The following is a 19,833-nucleotide window of genomic DNA, read 5'->3' as shown; positions in this document are numbered from 1 at the left end:
GCCTACTCATCCCCGTTGTCATCCCTACATCATTCCTTTATTGAGATGTATGTATATGTATGTATGTATGTATGTATGTTGCAACAACACAACACAACCTCTTAATTCCTAGTTGATTTTTTCCTCCTTTTGGTAATGATTTGACATGACAATAGATCATACCAAGCTAAAACTAACAAGACTTATTGTGCCTTCAAGTCGTGTTATGCCTAAGTCTATCTATTGACAAGTCTTGTGAGTTGAGCCTGTCTGCACACATAGAAATGCCCATGACACAACCTATGGCCTTGGGTCATGCCTTCATAGGCCCTTAGCAACCAACCTATAATTTTATATATTTTTTAATTTTTAAATATTTGCAAGAATTCATGAATAAGCAATGATATTTGGCAAACTTATAATGTAACATATCCTATGAAATTTCACATGTTAAAATATATATTAAAATACTATTTACAAGATATCAAAAAATTGTATATTATAATAAATTTTCAAATCACCCCAAAAGTTTAAAATTTTACACTTTATCCCTCTAAGCAAAACTACACCTACCCTTCAAAACGTGTATACTATACCCAAATCACTCCTACATGTGGGTTTTTCTACTTTTGCAAAATTCTAACTCAAAAGGTCAAATATTTCTTCAAATTTAAAAAAAAAAAATTTGTCAACGCTCACACCCACTATTTCTTCAAATTTTTTGAAAAAAAAAAAATCACAATAGCTCTTAATAAACCATACTGGGTATTATACTCTTAACTTGAATTCACAATAATAATGAAAATTTGATCAAAGAAAGAGATTTAAATTAGACTTATTCATACTATAAGCAAGAACACATACCCTAAGAATTCTTCAAATTTCAAACTCAAATTCACATAAATTCTTGAAAAATATTAGAAATAGTGTATTCAAATGATTTCTTACTAGGATTAAGATGAATTTGTTGTCAGGTTTCATGATTTTAAGTGAATTTTAGTTGAAATTGAGATAAAGTTGAAAAGAAATCCTAATTTCTTTCGAGTTGAGAAATCCTAATTAAAGTAATCTAAAATCACTTGATGATACTTTCATTTAATTTCATCTCCTATTAAGGCTGGCTTGACTTCACTTCTGAAAGCAAGAATATCTTAAATTAATTCAACTTTTACTTTCATAGTCAAATTTGTTTTTGTTTACTCACAAATCCATATATACCCTACGTACCTTACTTTTCACATTCTGTTTTGATCTTATCCCACTTCCAGAAGACGAAGCATCTTTCACTTTATGAACTCTGCCCAAAGGAAGCCTCCGTTGGATGGCTAATTAAAGCAGATGCTTGTCAACTTTTTGCAGAGGGGATATCTTTTTTGTAAATATGCTGTTGCTTTGGCGCTAGTCCAATGTTTTCTCATTACAAGCATCTACTGAAATTCACCGTGAAACTTCCCTCAAGTTTCTTGAAAGTGATTTGCAGAATAAGAATAGTAGGAGGACGCAACTAATTGTCCAAATGGAATCGGCAACTTAGATATAAATTTGAAGGTCGAGAGTAAGTTGCATTCAAGCTTATCTCAGCATTTTCATAACTTTGCTTGCTCTAGATTGTAAGATCATCGTCAGAATGTCAAACACAAGTTTTCTCAATTTCCAGTATGGCCTTTCAAATAGAAAGTCCTCCAAAAAATCACCACCCCAGTTGAGCATCTCTACGGACAGGCAAATCTCTAGGGCTTCTTCACAAGTCATGCAACCAAATGTGCAGGAGATGAGAGCCGTCTTCGACAAATTTGACACTAACAAAGATGGGAAGATCTCTAGGAAGGAGTACAAAGCAGCTTTGCACTTGCTTGGTAAAGGAGTTGCAGAAGCTGAAGCTGCGAAATCCTTTCAGTTCGTTGACACTGATGGAGATGGGTTCATTGACTTCAAAGAGTTCATGGAAATGATGCAGGGCGTGGGAGAGGGGACAAGGAAAAGTGACATTCAAGCAGCGTTTCAAGTGTTTGATTTGAATGGAGATAAGAAAATAAGCGCTGAAGAGTTGATGGAGGTTCTGAGGAGAATGGGAGAAAGATGTAGCCTTGATGCTTGCAGGAAGATGATCAGAGGAGTTGATGCTGATGGGGATGGCTTTGTTGACATGGATGAGTTTTTCACCATGATGACTCGCACCATGAAAGTCACTTAGTGCCTAATTTTGCCATGTTTCTTCAGTCCTAATTAACTCAAATCTTCAACTTTTCTTCCCTTATGTATCGTATGTTTGTATCATGATGCTGAAATTTGTGCTATAAATTTCATTTTATGTCTTGAATACCGAAGTACCTATTAAAGCTAAACTTTCGTAAATCTGAATTGTTTTCTTGAACTCCACTGAATCGGATTCTTTCCAAAGTAAACATAGATCAGCTAACTGTTTAGCTATTGTATATGTAGATGATATGCTTTTAACTGGAAGAGATACAGGGTATATTCAAAACCTCTCAGTTTGCATGAAAAGACCTAGGAGAGTTAGACTACTTCCTGTCCATCTCCATTTGTTATGATGAAAGATGAAGTTAATATGAAATCAGTCAACCTAAGACAATAATATAAAAATAAATAAAGACGAGAAAACTGGATCTTGATTTCTTGAATAGAACCAAACAATAAGCCGAAACAATATCATGAATAAATACAACAGTAAAATTAGCGGAACGAATGCAGCCTGCTAAGTGTTAATACACGCAGCTAGCTTGGTGGGTTCTGATCATCGGGACATTCCTCCAACAACAGGAGCAATTGTGATTCCCCTGTTTTGTCTATCCATGTTTGCCTGCCAACCTTCATACACAAAAAATTTGATTAATCAATACATAAGAATGGATAAAAGAACAAGAGAAAGCTCAAATAGGTGAAATAATTAAACCAGTACATTGAAAATCTTCTCATTAATCAATGTATGACAAGAACACTACAGAAAATACCGTCTTACCAATACCCATATCAAAACCACGGTTCTTGAGCTCTCTATACTCTTGACAAAGAGCACATGGTTCACAGCAGAAGTGAGTTAAGCAATCGGCACATGGTGCCTCCTCCAAGTCATATTGCCCTCTTAATCTTGAACGGTAGAAACATGAGTACAAGCAAGATGAGCCCACAAAGCCCAGAAGAAGCCCATAAACTGCACCACTAGCTGCACAAGCTACACCAAGAGACTGAATGTTAGACCCATTAATCTGACAAGATCAAAACTGCATCTTCAGTAGCAATGGCAACAGAAAAAAACTTACATACGGCACCCTTGTTAACTATCTCAGCAATCTGCCCAAACGTAACACAAGGACAAAAGCAAGTAATCAAGCAGTTTGCTGGGTCATCACAACAGTGACAGAGACTGGTCGACCACCGTGTTCCGGTTGCAAGATTGGAAGGAGGGAAGGGTTGTCTAGGACGGATGTTCATGGCATCTGGTTGATACCCTTGTGAATATTTAGCATTGTCATAAGATGGAGGAGGATACATTTTTTTTTTTTTTCGATTTGAAGAAAAGTGATGGAAACTTGTATATGAAAAAGTAGTTTATGATAATATTCATATAACCTGAAGCTGATCTCCTAGATACTGCTGTCAATGTTTAACCAAGACACTCAAGGCATGCAGTCTAATTAAAATTTAGGTTTTTAAGTTTTAAAAAATTGAACGTTCATAGTACTTTCAGATTCATTGTTATTTTGCTTATTTCATAATATGGTTTATACAAATTCCAACGTGACAAATGGGTGACAAATTTCTATATCTTGGTGTCCATGTGAGTTGGAATCATTCATGCAAGTTGGGAATCTCACGATTTCCTTGAAATTGTTGATTGCAAATGCCAAAAAGAAGAAGTGTATGATGCCAAATCTTTATTCATTGACTTGGAAACACGGTGTTTCTGCGTGTGCAAAACGTTTTCATTTATAAAATACTTTAAAATTGATACAAAACGTTTTAAAAATTTTTGAAAATATAAAAATTTCGAAATACGTTTCTTTTCTTATTTTTTTAATTGATTAAAAATTAATTTCATGTTTTATTATCCTTCATAATATCAAATTATAATTTTTATTTCATCTTCTCTCTTCTCCGACATTTGAAACTTTTCTTTCTCGACATGTTAGAACTATGTTTGACTTCTTTAACTATCAATGAATACTTGAAAAATCAGTTTCATCAAATTTGATATATAATATTTGTATAATTGTTAATTGATAGATCAAATTGATTGAGTTAAGACTTTATTATCATTAAAAAATTATTATATTTTGTTAAATAAATAGAAATTGTTGTATTTTTTATAAAATTTAGTATTTATAAAAAAAAAAAAAACTTTATATTTTTCATATATATATGTTTTCTCACATCTCCAATTCCTATATTTTTCAAAAAAAAAAAAATGTTTTAGTGTTTTTATTTTCATATTTTCGCATTTTCGTTTTTACGTTTTATAGTTGATTGAGTATTTTACAACAAGTGCATATATATATATATATATATATATATATATATATATATATACACACACACGTGTGTGTATGTATGTATGTATTAAAGTATTAAGTTTAGAGAAAATTTGATTCAAACCAAACTTCTTCTTATGGGGTATTCAACTTTTTCTTTTTTGATCAATTTGTTAGTGCATGCTGAGTCGGTAAAACGTCAAAGTAAAATTATTCTTTTGGACCAGCGAAGAGAGTGGATGAAAATGAAGGGCAAAGAGAAAGTAGGGAGTTCACATGTATGGTGGAAGGAAGGTAGAATACAAAATGATGATGATGGTATAAAAGAGAAAGAGCAAGAAGATAGAGAAGATTCGAGTACGAAATATAAACGAAATTTCATTATCTTGTTCTATCCAGGTGGCCATGTGCTCCAATCCCGCCAACCTAGTCCTTTCCGCCCCACTTTAGTCAAAACCCTCTTGTGAACCAACCTTATTCTCTTAAACTCATCTATGTCGAATTTATTTTCAGATCAAATTAATCATATCAAATAAATAAATTTTAAATACAAAGATTGATCCCAGTGAATCTCGAATTCAAGCTTTTTCTCACTGGAGGATTTCATATTCATTACCTTCCGAAGGGTTGTTTAGTCGTGACAAAAGATGTTGTCTGCTAATGGGACACGTTTTGTTTTTTCAATTTTGTCCCAAAGACCTGTATTTTGGCCTGGTTTACGTGTTTGTTTCTTTTCTTTTTGACCGTTTCCCATATTCTTCTCTTCTCAGCCTATGCCTAGACATAGCCCAGGCCAGGACAAAATAACACTGCTTCAACCTTACACTACATAACAAATTAGCCCTGAATCTGTCTTTGATTTCTATCTCTACTGTTACAAACATCCCAATCCTTTGCCCCATATAATTCACGAGTTTCACGGTTGAGCTTGTGTCACGTTGGCAAAACTGTGAGTTTATCCATCTAAGTAATATGGATGGAGCCCCCATTTAAAAGAAAAAAAAAAAAACAATGTACTCCCCATTGTTATTTGCGTTGCACCATCTTTAAAAAAGCTTCTTTTTTCTTTTAACCTTCAGCCCCCGGCGCTACCCCACCTAACTCGTTGAATTGATCACCCTGTGTCAACTGATCCTTGTTTATAGGCATATAATCTGTAGGAAATCACCACGTGGCACAACCCCATTTGATTGACCATCTCTAAAAAGCTTCAAAACATGTGAGTGACAGACAACCGTGTCTTTTCAACTGTAAGTTAAATATTAGGGGAAGGCTGAAGAGAATTAGAGGGACTCTAATTAAGATTAGGGAAATTAGATACAACATGTCTGTATTTACCAACTTAACCATCAAAACAAAACATTGAAATGATTATAAAGGGTAACTCCCTGGATTCTTTCCAGCATTCAGTACATGTGGGAAAAAGTTTCCATCTTGAATTCACAGATACCCACATACAGTTTGACTCTGTAAATGACAATTTCTGAACCTCCATATCTTAAACCAAATTTAACTCATTCTACAATACTAACATGGTTGAGATATAATTATCAGAGACTAAAATTTCCAACCTATACTTGCAATATTCTTGATACTACTTTTTTATAAATTAGTCTTATATGTGTTTATATTATAGTTTAAAATAATTGGTTTCGTTGTGTTTTGAGTTCATAAAAAAAACGTGCAATATTCTAGATATTACTTTCTTATAAATCAGTGTTGTATGTGTTCATATTATAGTTTAAAATAATTGGTTTTGTTGTGTTTTGAGCTCATCAAAGAAACGGCTCAACTTTTGACTAATTTGTATATGGATATCTAATCTCTTTTCAATATGTCATTGGGTATATTGTGCACACGCCATAATTAGAGCATCCCCAATAATAAACAATACACCCACAAAACTTACAATCACGCATACTCACATTTAAACACCTATATCAATTATATTTATCTAAGCCCTTGTCACATCTATCAATCGTAAGTCGTGACATAATGAGAGATAAAAACAGAAGGTGTTGATTTTCAAATCAAGTGAAAGAAAAATTTTCAATTAGAGATTGTAAGATATAAATAGGAAGTGTGGGTATTTTTCCTGCAATAATTTTGTTTCATAACGAGTAAACCTCATTTAAAGACAACTCCAATGATCGGTGTCATCTCAAAATGTCACACGAGATTTAAACCATTACTTTTATTATCCCATTAATCCTTTGATATCACCAACTCGCTCACTATTAATTAATTAATTTACTTACAAGTCAAAGTTCAGTCAAGGAAATGCAAACTCTCCACTGGACTGGACTCTGTCACTGTGCCCTTCTGTCAGTCTTTCTCTCTCTCTTTAAAAAAAAATAAAAAAAAAACCTCCAAAGCATTCACTTCTTCTAAACCCTGATACTCTTCAATCTAACACTGTTGTTGCCATCTCTCCTTTAATCTGGCTACATCATTTCTTCGTTATATCTCACCCTATCCATCAAAAAATGATGTTCATCTTTAGCTTGACCCACTTGTGATTATAAACTCTTATCCTTTTCCCTTTCTATGCATGGTTTTTACCGATTCATAACGTTTAAATGTATTACTACATTGTTGATGACTTGGGAAACTGAGCACACTGCATACAGATGGTTGCTTTTGACTATAACTGCAGTTTTCTGTTATGGGGAAACAGTTCGTCAAAGTTGCCCTAAATTTGTGAAAAATGTGCTCTACTTGATATTACTTTATGATTTTTACCATTGGATTTTGCATATTTATTATCTGCATTAAATCTTATTCTGGCTTAACTCTAGAGTCTACCCATATTGTTTGGACCTATATAGACCTATATATAAGGACTGAGAAAGTCTAAATTTAATTTAATTTCAATTTCAATTTCACAAACAGTCATTGAATTTACACTGACAAATGGTTTCATATATAAATTTTCATTTGCATTTTAACAACTTCTTGGAATCTTCGTATAAGCTTTCAACCCTTTGAGAAAAATCCAAGAGAAAAGAGTATTGTTTGATTTTAGATAAAAATGTTAACTTCCCTTGCTCTTAAGGGGTGGTTTTAAATAGTAAAAATTGTGGTTTGAATTTAAGAATCGTTGATATCAAGATAAAATAAAACTTTTAATAATTGTTTAGATCAATCATTGATTCAGAGTTTTATTTACCTGGTGTAGTCAATCAAACTTTACTGTAGACAGATTGGTCCAAATAAGATTTTTTATCATTAAAAAAAAAACTTTCTTTAGTTATCCCCACTTGACCCTTGAGAATTTTTTATAAAAAATAGTTTGAATAACAAAAATAAGAATAACAAATAATCAAAAATGTGTAAATTTGAAATTTTTTTAAGACATTAAGATCATACTCTCATCATATAACATAAAACCAATTATTGAACCATGGGTTATCTACTTAGTATAGTTTAACGATCAAGGATTAGTCCTTAAAAAAATTGAATTAGTTTATTTAATAGAATAATATATGGTAAAAAGAAATATAAAGAGTGTTTCTTGGTAACTTCACATAAGTCCAAGCATGTTCAAAAGTAAAAATTTTGAGGCTGAATCTTCAAAGTTGGTCATCATGGACTGACATTACCGTGCCATGACAAAACATCACATCATGTCATGACAAGCATGAATGCAAAACAGCCATACATCAAGCTAAGAGCTACCTCCTCTCTCCCCATTGGATATAAGTACAATCCCCTACTGGGTAACTTGTAATAGTGCAGGGGTCCCTTGCAGAATTTATTAGGGTTTCTTTCCGGGTTTTTTCCTTTGCTTCTTTTCATGCTGTTTTGAAATCTCATGGCATGTACAACTCCGAGCACAAAGGTCACTGCTCTCCAATGAGCCCAAGAATCTCCTTCTCAAATGACTTTGCTGAGTCTCAATACATGATGAAGCAAGAGAGGAGCACAAGAGAGGCTCCAGTCTCCTCTGACTTTGAATTTTCTGTCACAAACGACTCAATGATGAGTGCAGATGAACTTTTTTTCAAGGGTAAGCTTTTACCATTTAAAGACAACTGCAACAATCAAATGCACAGGACTTTGAGGGAGGAGCTTCGTGCTGAGGAGGATGATGATAGTCAAGTATCATTGAAGCCCCCAAAAGGCTATTCTACAAGATGGAAGGGATTTCTGGGTCTCAGGAGAACCCACATTGGCTCCAAGAAAGCTGAAAAGAGTGATGGGGCAATAGGGAAAGCTGATGAAAGTAAAAAGTCCATTTTTGCTCATGAGGATGCCCATGTTACGACCAACACTTCAAAGGTAAGACCATAAACATTCATATGTAAAACTTTCTATATATATTTTTTAATCACTTTCCTCACTGTGGTTTGGTGTTATTATGCAGGAGCTTCCGAATGAAGGAGGGTCAAGTAGCAGGGATTTTGACATTAGAATATAGTTCTCTTGTCCAAGGTGGATGTCGTAGAGATGGGGAACAAATTTTATAGAGGCTGGTGGGATTCAAGCATTTTCTACTACTTTTAGCAGAGGTTCTGATAGATTTAGATTGTCTTAATCATGTTAGAGGGTTGGTTTTAACTGGGTTTCATTTAGAGTTTAACTGTCTGTTTTTCCATTATATGTTAGCTAGAGACGCTATTGTTTTGGCTGATTTTTGTACAAATGTTGGGAGTTGAAGAACTTCTTCTGTATGAGGTGAGGCACAGAGTTAGAAGTCTATCTTTATGTTGTAGTCGGATCTAGTTTTGTAATTTCTTTGACTTGGATCTTTCTATCATTACAATTATTGGGAGATGTATTTTTTTGACATGATGACTGGGGAACCAATTTTCTAATTTTACATTTTCTGTTTTTGTCATCCACTACTTATTCAAGGCTTTACTGGATATGTTCGTATTAAAGTTACCCGAAAAAGCCTTATTTCAGTCAGAGCACTCCTGAAGGGATCACATTAAACAGGAGAGAAATCCTGAATTAAATGATTAGTCTTATAGTCTTTAAATCAAAAGTTCAACCATTAATTTATCGCCGGTGGGTCTTAAACCCATACTATCACACTTAAAAGATTTTTTTTTCCCCTGCCACTCAAATTACCCACGAAAGTCAAATGTAAATTGGTGATCTCTGTTGCTAGACTTTGAAGCAAGAATTCAGATATTAGATACCCAGCATGAGAAGCAATCAACTAACCGGCGGTTGCTCTTGATTCTTCTTCAAAAGCGCACGGAAATTGTCATTTCAGCTTCATACATGAATCTACTACTAACCTGCGTGAGAAGATTATCCCCTTGAGACAATGTTCATATTTTTGGTTGAAGCCAAGATCACTCATTTCATGTGAAAATTTTGAGGAACCAATGCCGCCATCTTGCACGGAAAAATTCATATCAGTAGATAGAACACAATGAGAATGAAAAGGATACCCTATATCACAAATCCCCGGAACGGTTCATGCGATTTGTGCTAACAATACAACTACCTAGTAATCCTGTATCAAACCTACCACACGAAGCAGGGGTTTCCTTGGTGTTTCAAATACGAAGGGGCAGTCATCAACTCATCGGTACATAATCAAAAAGCATAAACAAGGATATAAAAGAAAAAAATACAAATAAAAATAAAAAATAACTAACGCTCAGGTATAGAGTATAATATCACCATGGGGCATTAACCACTTCCTGGAATTTGAGCTCATATATCTCAGCTTTTGACTTCAGAATATCAAGATCGGCACAAAAATTTTCACAGGCACCTTTCAATTCCTCAAGCCTTGCCTCAATATTACTTATTTCATGTTCGGCCGTAGCTTGTTGAGCTTTAGCTTCTATATACCTCCTTGTGTCTATGGCACCTTCTGATTCAAAAGCAAGATTCAGAAGCCGACGTACCCGAGCACGTAAGAATCTAACATTCATGCCCAGAAGTTCAAAGGCTTTCAGAGTCTTGTCCCACATAGCAAATTCATCACTTGAGGTACTAAGGTTGCAAGCTCTTACAGCATCCGCAATGTTAACAGTTTCATAAATAATTCCGCCAATCAACTTAAAGTTGATGCCCTGGATAAGACTGTCATGAAGAAATGCATTTCGAGTGCGGCAAAGCTCATAGTACTTACACCGTATATCTTCTGAAAGCTCAGAATCTATAAGTGATCCATCCACAAAGATGTTGAAATTGTCTAAACTAGTGACATCTTTAAACTGAACAGCAGGTGCAGATAATTTGAAGCCTTCCAGAACTTCAGAACCAACCTCTTCGCTATCATTTTCAGATTGTTCCGCTGGCTGTCCAATATTAGAAGCTGATTTGGACCGTCCAGTTTTTTTATTCTTCTTCTGGACAACTGCTAATGAGAGAGACTTCTGGCGTTTCCTCTTTGTAATCTGATTCGGTACTACATTCATTTCTGAATTACTTTTCTCGAAGTTCGGATCTAACAAACAAGGCCAATGTAGAGATGTAAGAAGTTATGCTGAAATAAAATAAAATCAAAAAGGTAACAAAAGATATATCTAGCAACTTGCCTGCTTCATTTTGTTTGGTATGAGCATCCAAATTTAGAAGGCCAAGAGCCCCATCAACTTCAGAAAAATCATTTGCCCTAATTATATACACCTACAAAAACAAAGTAAATATCTTTATAGAATACCAACAAAATTAAAATGGATATTCAGTATTCACCATCACATATAAAATATCATCAAACTTGAACCGCTTAACCTCCCACTCCTCTAACAACTCAGAAATCCAGTCTAAAAAAATGTACTATTCAAACAAAAATTTAATATGTGAAAGCTTTTGAAAATATAAAAATACGCCTCTTTGGAGTCTAGATAACAGGCAGAGCTGCTTCAATTTCTTACTACTTGCAGCTTCCCTCTTTTCAGAAAGAGAGAATATAGATGACTAGATATCCCAATATTTCAGTCCTTTTCTTCAACTTTCTTGTTTACTATATGTGACTCTTTTTCCAAAAAACTTCTTTATTTTTTTTGAAAATGCATGTGCCACTTCATTTTTTATTCAACTTTGCAGTATGCTTTACGCTCAAAATGACCCCTTGTGGCTTTAAACACTGGTAGCTTCTGGGCTACAGTGATTTAGACTTCTACATCCAAATGGCTCACTTCTTTTCCCCCATCTAAGCAAGCAATTCAGTTGTCCCTGTTTGCTCACCCTTAAAGATTGATAGAATGCATTATACTCAACAATCTCTATGGAAACAGACGCATAATGGAAACCTTTAGCAGGCAAAAATCAATGTCTGTTCAAAAAGATCCAACACATTATTTTGTTGTCCCAACAATCAGATAGTAACCACTAGGCACTCCAATACCCTTGAAGTACCTATATGCTACTAATAATTAAGTTTAGAAATCACAAAACTGAAGCAAAGGCAATAATTTCCCTGCAAATGATTGCATTCAGATAAACTATAGGAAGCCATGTGGATTCTTTCATTGCAAATCAATCTATACCAATCAACCCTGAAAAATAAACTAGATGTGCAAGGTGCCTCAACCTCGTCCTCATCATGGTCTAACCTATCTTTTTTATTAACTAATGATTCAAAGCTACCAACAATGCAGTCCATATATTCAGCACCAATACCTTATGCACTTATTCTGCAATCCTTCATTCTATTAAAGACTATCTTACAAGAATCATTAGGCAACTTCTATGTGTGTAGCAAAAAATAACACAATACTGCTATTTCAATCACACTTGGCTGTCAAATTAATGTAAAGATCCAGTCTCTCAGATGAATCTTTGGACATGGACATCCTAAATGAGTTCTCGAATTGGGTAACAGATACTAACACAACTGGGGAATTTTCATTCTGTTCACAATGTTTTGCTTTTTACAGGCTATAGACCAATATTTATACAGCTATTTAATCATATATATAAATCACATTAAAATTAACCGAGTTTGGAAAAAATGATCACATCATAAGAAAAATGATCATAATATTATGACTAATGAATATCACAAATATAGAAAAATAACATTGTGCTGATGACTTTATAGGATATGCAGGCATGGTTGTTGAATCTATGTAGATGTTTGTTTTCTCCTCATCAGATAGCACATTGGTTGATTCTTTTAGCATGATGCATGATCACTTAGCAAAACTAGGGTTCATCACCAGAATAGACTACAATATAGACGTTAATTTTACCCAAGCACTCATGAAAATGATCAGCTATGTTAGCCCCAGGAAACCTGCAAATATCAGCCCTGAGCAGATGTTTGTAGTGGACCTTTATGTAGATTTGGTCCCAAGGATTTCTAGGGCAAAGCTCAGAATGGAAGGTCAATCTGAGCTCAACTCATAGGCAGAAGAAAATAAACATGTATGTTGTAAGATAGTAAAGTGAGCTAAGCAAAACTATCATATGGGAAGTAGCATGCAAAAATGGATTTGTTGTTTAGAAACTTATCACTTTATTCCTCCAAAGGCCTAAATATGTGAAAACTATAAGTTTTTGTCAAGAAATTTTACTCTATTCTAAAGATGGCAATACATTCATTCACATGCTTTAGAACCAAAGAAAACCATTTTGGATTTATGGTATTGATTTACAATGAACACTTAAGATTTATCCAAAAGAGCATAGATGTGACATTAGAATCATAATTGTAAACAAAAGAGTAACCCGGACAAAGACCTTTAAAGATACCTACATAAGCATCAAGGACCTATTTGGATTAGAACATGTGAGCTCAGTGCTTCTCCCAGCTTCAACAATATAAAGGTAATTGTTCTAGACTCCAACTAAGCATAATTAATATGTTTTTTCAGAGCAAAGCAAATTTTCACAAATCACCCTGAGACCGTATCTCCTCTAGCAAAACTGTACATCCATGGTGATGTTTCAGAACAAAGATTCTATAACAAAAAAAGGATAATCCTGCTTGATTTACTGATAAATTCATGAATCAAGCATAAATGACCTAGACCATTGAATTTCTGCTTTCTATCATATCACTAACAATATGTACTCCTTAATAAATTTATCTAAAACAGGAGAAAGCCTGCAATTCAGAAATCTCCAGCCTGCACGTCAATAATCTAGATGGAGTGCATCCTCGCTTCTCCAATCTTTATCCAATCTACTACTTGCTATAATTATAATGAAAAGCTCACATGACCATCACTTATGCCTTTTGTTCCATCCATTTTTTTTTTTTTTTTTAAGTAATGCACTACCAATCTAAAGCTAATCAACTGTTTCCAACATTATCAAGGATTCAACCAATATGAGCATCTTTCTTATATTCTGATCATGTTCACTTCTAAGCAGATCTATGCAGATTATCTTTCATTCCCCTAATGAAATAATTAAAAATCAATTTTGTTTAGCAAACACAAATCTGCAATGTATTATTATTTTCTTAATCCCCCCTAGCATAATATAGATAAGTTAGGCGGACAATATAGGAAATCTTATGATTTGCTGCTATTTTGTATACAAATAGATAAGGTTTTTTTTTTTAAAATGAAAGTAGCTATACAAATAATCAGCATAAACAAAAGAGAAGTAAAATAAGCTCTCACCTTGAATTTAAGAGGTCCAATTAATTGGAAGACCAAAACATCTCCCTCAAGCAAATTATGGCCAGTTGAAAACTGCCTCCAACCAGCACTCAATCCTGTCTTTTCAGCAAAGTATTTTGCCTCATATAGTTCCCCACATTCATCTTCTAAAACAACGTTGGCATCCTTGGAGGGTAAGTGTGACTTACAAAACTGTCCTGGAAGCCCCTGTTGAAGAAAAAAAACTGTAACTCACATAAAGCTCTGGTGCCACTAATTATGCCTCTTGCCTACTTCAAATTTATGCATCATGAGCCTTACCATCCAAAAACAACTAGCAACATGTGATCTGACCATAGATTTGGCAAAACTAGGGTATTGAGGCTCCAGATTTGACCGAACTTCTTCTGCCCTAATCATAGCAGCTGACTTAACTTCAGCATGAGGACATGGTCTGTCAACTGGATCCTTATTCTTCTTACAGCTTCAAATTGAACAAAAAGGCAACCGTTATCAACAAACACAAAGCTGACCAATTAAAAAGTGAGGGCATAGATATTACAGATTCTTCACTAACCTCTTACACTTGCCTCCAGATTCAGCAACTGCCTGTTCAAATTATGAAATATTCCATTAGTTTAACAATAGCAATACATCATGCCACTGGATTAATGAATTCCCAATTAGAACAAACCCCTTCTAATCCAATCTTAAAGAGGCACCAAAAACTCCAACTAATGAAAATCAACAAAATCATTCCGCCATTCAGTAAAAATCCCATAAAACAACAATTTAAGCTGAAGCATATACAAATTTTTCAAATTAGTAGCCATTCAATGTGAGCACCCTAGGAGCCCAACAAAAAAAAAAAAAAAAAAAAAAAGAAAAGAAAAGAAAATTGTAGACACCGAGAGTTGGGGCTAGTCTGAATGGTTCAACTTTTTATTTTAATGTTTCGATGCCAACAATCCCAAACAAACTATGTAATTAGGGCACATTTCTAACAACAATACCGCTTACGAAACTAAATACCATAAGCAAATAAGAAACAGCTACAGGCATTCTTACCTGCTTGATTGTGGGCTCAGATTGAGTCTTCTTGAACTTTAATATGATTTTTTCTTTCTTCTTCGTTGACTTTATCGGTTCATCCTGTTAAAATTTCAGCAATTCAAGTAAACAACGCAGAATTCACATACAAAAACAACATTACAAACCTGAGATACTTTTCCTGATAAGAGATTTACCGCGGTGAAGATTTTCTTAGGTTTGCGCTTGCGTTTTGGCTTGGTTGAGTTAGAGAACGATAGTTGGGCCAGCGTGGCTTCGTCTTCAGCTCTTCTAAGTTCCGCTGGTTTCTCGTGATGCGACGCCGAGTTAAGCTGTTCTTCTACAACTTCCATTTTGACATCGAGATCCATTTTGAACAACTTCTAACTACAAATCGAACAATGACGGGAAGAAATAAGAAACCAGAGACCGGGTCGAGTCATTTATATTGTCATTCGGGTTTTTTGTGTGTTGAGGTTGGAGAGTTAAACAGAAATACAATTGAAATGAATGCCTAAATTGAGAGTGCGGAATTTCCTTTAGGCCCACCCAAGGTTTAGTGTACCCTGTCCCACCCATCAAGTTTCAAAATTCAAATATTTACCTATCAATGGTCAAAGTTAACAAAATTCATTAGTTTTAAGGATAAAATTATTATTTAATTAGTGATTTTAAAAAGTAAAACTTTATATCATTTACGCTTCTAAATTCAAAAAATTAACAATTTCTTTTTATGTTTAAATTTTGAAAAGTTATATTTTCTTCTGTTAGGTTTTCATTCATCCAGTAAAATTTCTCTTCCTCTTATGGCCAAACTGCCCCTTCTCCCCTTCTCTCGACATCCCTTTCTCTAGTTAAACGAAAATGACATCTTCATCTCTAGACGAAGATAATACAATTGAAATGAAAGCCTAAATTGAGAGTGCGGAATTTCCTTTAGGCCCACCCAAGGTTTAGTGTACCCTGTCCCACCCATTAAGTTTCAAAATTCAAATACTTACCTATCAATGGTCAAAGTTAACAAAATTCATTAGTTTTAAGGGTAAAATTATTATTTAATTAGTGATTTTAAAAAGTAAAACTTTATATCATTTTCCCTTCTAAATTCTAAAAATTAACAATTTCTTTATATGTTTAAATTTTGAAAAGTTATATTTTCTCCTGCTAGGTTTTCATTCCTCCAGCAAAATTTCTCTTCCTCTTATGGCCAAACTGCCTCTTCTCCCCTTCTCTCGACATCCCTTTCTCTAGTTAGACGAAAATGAAATCTTTATCTCTAGACGAAGATAAATTGTATTTGTCTCTAGATAAAAATGTTTTCGTCTAAAGATAAAGACAATTTGTCTCTAAATGAAGACATTTTTTTTGGTCTAGAGACGAAGACACTAGAGAATATGGCATTAGGAAGGACACCATCGGTGGCGAAATAAGAGAGGTCACGATCAAATTCCAGTTGTCGAAGAATGATGGGTTAAAAATGAAACCCTAGAAGAAAAATACAATTTTTTAAAGCTTAATATTGAGAAAAATTATTAGTTTTTCTCATATTTAAGTGGAAAATTATATAAATTTTTTATTTTTTTTAATATCACTAGTTAAATAACTATTTAATTTCTATAACTAATTTATTTTATTAACTTTAATAACTCATAAGTAAATATTTTGATTTTTAAAATTTGGCTGATGAAACTTGGGGAATACAGTAAACCTTGGGTGGAAATAAGTCTTTTAGCCTTTTATTTATTTATTTTTAATGTTTCCTTTTTAATGACTCTACACGTCGTGTTAATTTAAGTTGGTTCAAAGTCTAAACATTGGTAAGAAATTATTTTTAAGTTTAAAGAGGGGTCAAATGATATTCCCACCCTAGCTTTCATGAAACTTGGATTGTGACATGTAAAATTTGAAAAGTCCATTTATTCATTTGTCATCAATTTTTGCTCATGAAAATGGTTATGCAAAAATGTATGAATGTCATTTTATGTTGACATAAAAACAATTTGAAAATATTAAAGAGTGAAAGGTGTTTGTTTCTTCTCTGCATCATTCAACCAAAGCAAAAATGAACAAATTGTTCAAACTAATTTGTTTGATCAATATGAAACGTCTAAATCATACTTTGATCACCAACTCAATTTGCTTCTTTGTGAGCTTCCAGCCATTGATGTTTATGTGTGTTCATGATAATGCAGTGTGCCACGATCTTGGCCCTCCCAAATAACCAATGAAAGATGCTGCTCTTGGTCATACATGATTGTCAGGTTCATTGGATCTAAATAACTTATCAATGGTTCCACAAGATCCATTTTAAAATAATTGTATACAAAAAAGACCATCAAGGAAGAAATTGTCCAAGATATAGTAAGGAGAAGATGAGACACAGAAGATTAGGGTTTTCATTGTCAGTTTCAAAGATTAGGGATTTTGACAGGGATGAACAACATCATCATTCTCATATCTGATCGTTATGATGTATATTGTTTTATCCATTTATATTTTTGGGAATGTGATCAAAGGAAAATACAATACGTCCCTGAGTAATACTCATCAAGATGTTTGATAACGTGGGAACAACAAAAAAACTATCCATTGATTTGTTTTTGTGATGTTTTGGCAATTAGGAAGGCAAACGACGTATGCATCATAGAGGCGTCTAAACTTTAGCACCAATGACTTTGGGATCTTTATAATCTCATAGCTCTTGTAGTTGTTGCTATTGTGGGTGGTTGGGTGGATATACTGATGGTGATTAGAATGCATTGTTGATGGTGAAGTTGGAGGAAGGGGCACTAAGGAGAAAAGAAATAAAAAAATTGAAGGTAATAGTAAAATAAAAAATATAATTATATTTAAAATTATTTTGTGGTATTTTCATAGTTTTAATAGAAATAAGAATATATTTATAATTAATATTTACAGTAAACAGGTATAATTTCACTAGGATAAAATAATAGAATAAAACTATGTGTACATTGGTAATTTACCTATATTTCATCATGAAAGAATAAAAATAAAATAATAACAATTATATGATGACAATAATGTATACATGTAAATTTTCACTAGCTCAAAATAATAATTTATAGTAAAACAAATATTTTTCACTATGAAATAAATAATATAAATAAATAAATTTTTCAAACTTTAAAAATGAAAAACATTGGTGCATCAAAAGTTGGGTATAAAAATCATTTTAACTTAAAAGAGGCTGTGGAAAATTGAAGTAAGAAGTGAGGTATAATCGATATTCCGTTCTAATTTGTAATTTTTAAATGGTTTTACCTTTTTTATTTAAATGATAATTTTATTTTCAATTTTAAAAAAAAAACTATATTTCCTTGTCTTTTATTGGATTTTGTTATTAAAATTTGTCAAAGATGCAAGAAAAATATCCCCTCAAAACTTTATTAAATATATATTTTCACCATGGATTTATATCAATTTTAGGGTTAATAATTATAAAAAAATAAATTTAAAATAGTCATCGACAAAATTCATCATCAACAAACTAGTTAGGTTTAGTTTTAGGCAAATTACACTTAGATTTGACCAAAATGGTATGTTGGTGTAATTTCAAGCAATTTTCAACCACCACATTTTTCCAATAAGAAGTCATCTACATGCCATGGAAATCACCTACGATAATCCAAAAATGACTCCTAAAGCAATGGCGGAAATGAGACCAAATAGATAACCTACCAGGGTGGATAACTCGTAGAAAAACTTTCAATCTAGATAAACAAATCATAGCCAATAAAGAGCCATAACAATCCCAACCACCACAATAAACTTACCATGTGTGCATGCACAACATAAAATTTAAGTGAAAACGTCATCATCATACTTTACAATAAAACAAGGGACTTTAATTGTTCACATATTATTCATTCGTGTAAAAAAGTAAAAAAATTTTGAAATTTTATTTACATTATATAAATAGATAAATTGTTATAAGGTCAAAATTACGTGATCAAATTTACAAAAAAGATACCCAAAAACTTTATTAGCCTTTATGTGATAGTATGCAATGACTAGTTGTGTCCCTATTTGCAAGTCAACCAAAAAGCAGCTAGAAATTGTTTTACAAAAAGAACTGGATCTCTAAGATCATGAAATCACATTCCATGTTTATCACCTATTGATATGAGATAGTTATCACAACATCATTATCTTCTATTTTAAAGAGATGATAATCATTATCTTTTTATTTAAGATCTAAATATATCTTTTATATACTTGAACATTTCTTTTATCATAGAACAATATTATGTGTACTTATTTTTTGTACACAATTCATGTACACAGTGATATGTCATAATGTAATTGGATAATTTTAAAATATGTGTTATCATATGATAAAGAAATATCTAATCACATGATGACATCTCATCTGTGTACACAAATTGTGTATAAAAAATAGGTATACATAGTTTTATTGTTTTTCATAAAGGGAGGTTGAATTATTTTTAATCAATTTCTCATATTATTTACATTCTCTTTTTCGAACTCTAGTAAGAGTAAGAAATAACATAATCGTAGACTCCCAAATAATGAGTCAAATCAGATTAACGACACTTTGATATCCATTATCTCAGTCTTTTTTTTTTATTCCTTACTATTAAGGTTAGATCCAAACCAAAATTAGTTTTATTTCAAAAGTTGATTTAACTCGGTTTAGTTCGAATTCATTTAACTCAAATTTGAATTGAGTTTAAGTTGAGAGGGTCAACTCTTTTTTAAAATCAAATCGAACTCGAGTTAGAAGAAGTTCGGATCATTTTTTGAGTTCG

At 33.1% G+C, this 19,833-nt stretch overlaps 4 protein-coding genes across 5 annotated transcripts; 2 read left to right on the top strand and 2 right to left on the bottom strand.

The window, feature by feature from the left end:
- Positions 1-1,299: 1,299 nt before the first annotated feature.
- LOC123198832 (calmodulin-like protein 30) lies at positions 1,300-2,306 on the top strand. The gene has a single exon (XM_044613619.1). It carries the CDS (start codon positions 1,607-1,609, stop codon positions 2,171-2,173), a length of 567 nt encoding a protein of 188 aa, XP_044469554.1. The 5' UTR covers positions 1,300-1,606; the 3' UTR covers positions 2,174-2,306.
- A 281-nt stretch (positions 2,307-2,587) lies between these two features.
- Positions 2,588-3,667, bottom strand: LOC123199707 (cell number regulator 1-like). Of its 2 annotated transcripts, none has more exons than XM_044614756.1 (3): positions 3,261-3,667; positions 2,960-3,163; positions 2,588-2,808 (listed from the first exon to the last, which is right to left on the bottom strand). In XM_044614756.1, exons 1-3 carry the CDS (start codon positions 3,490-3,492, stop codon positions 2,735-2,737), a joined length of 510 nt encoding a protein of 169 aa, XP_044470691.1. In that variant the 5' UTR covers positions 3,493-3,667; the 3' UTR covers positions 2,588-2,734. The 2 variants fall into 2 exon arrangements, with proteins under 2 accessions (XP_044470691.1, XP_044470690.1); XM_044614755.1 differs by having other exon boundaries at positions 2,960-3,172; positions 3,261-3,660.
- Positions 3,668-8,183: 4,516 nt separating this feature from the next.
- Positions 8,184-9,260, top strand: LOC123199484. Its single transcript, XM_044614511.1, has 2 exons — positions 8,184-8,750; positions 8,836-9,260. Exons 1-2 carry the CDS (start codon positions 8,289-8,291, stop codon positions 8,887-8,889), a joined length of 516 nt encoding a protein of 171 aa, XP_044470446.1. The 5' UTR covers positions 8,184-8,288; the 3' UTR covers positions 8,890-9,260.
- Positions 9,261-9,421: 161 nt separating this feature from the next.
- Positions 9,422-15,514, bottom strand: LOC123199483 (B3 domain-containing protein Os01g0234100-like). Its single transcript, XM_044614510.1, has 7 exons — positions 15,241-15,514; positions 15,062-15,145; positions 14,571-14,602; positions 14,315-14,477; positions 14,015-14,221; positions 10,976-11,066; positions 9,422-10,884 (listed from the first exon to the last, which is right to left on the bottom strand). The coding sequence occupies exons 1-7, from the start codon at positions 15,412-15,414 to the stop codon at positions 10,106-10,108; spliced, it is 1,530 nt and encodes a 509-aa protein (XP_044470445.1). The 5' UTR covers positions 15,415-15,514; the 3' UTR covers positions 9,422-10,105.
- Positions 15,515-19,833: the final 4,319 nt, after the last annotated feature.

The sequence above is a fragment of the Mangifera indica genome, chromosome 16 (genome assembly GCF_011075055.1).
Source record: "Mangifera indica cultivar Alphonso chromosome 16, CATAS_Mindica_2.1, whole genome shotgun sequence".
Classification (NCBI taxonomy): domain Eukaryota; kingdom Viridiplantae; phylum Streptophyta; class Magnoliopsida; order Sapindales; family Anacardiaceae; genus Mangifera; species Mangifera indica.
Note: the sequence above shows the minus strand (reverse complement) of the source record. Positions and strands in the feature narration are given on the sequence as shown.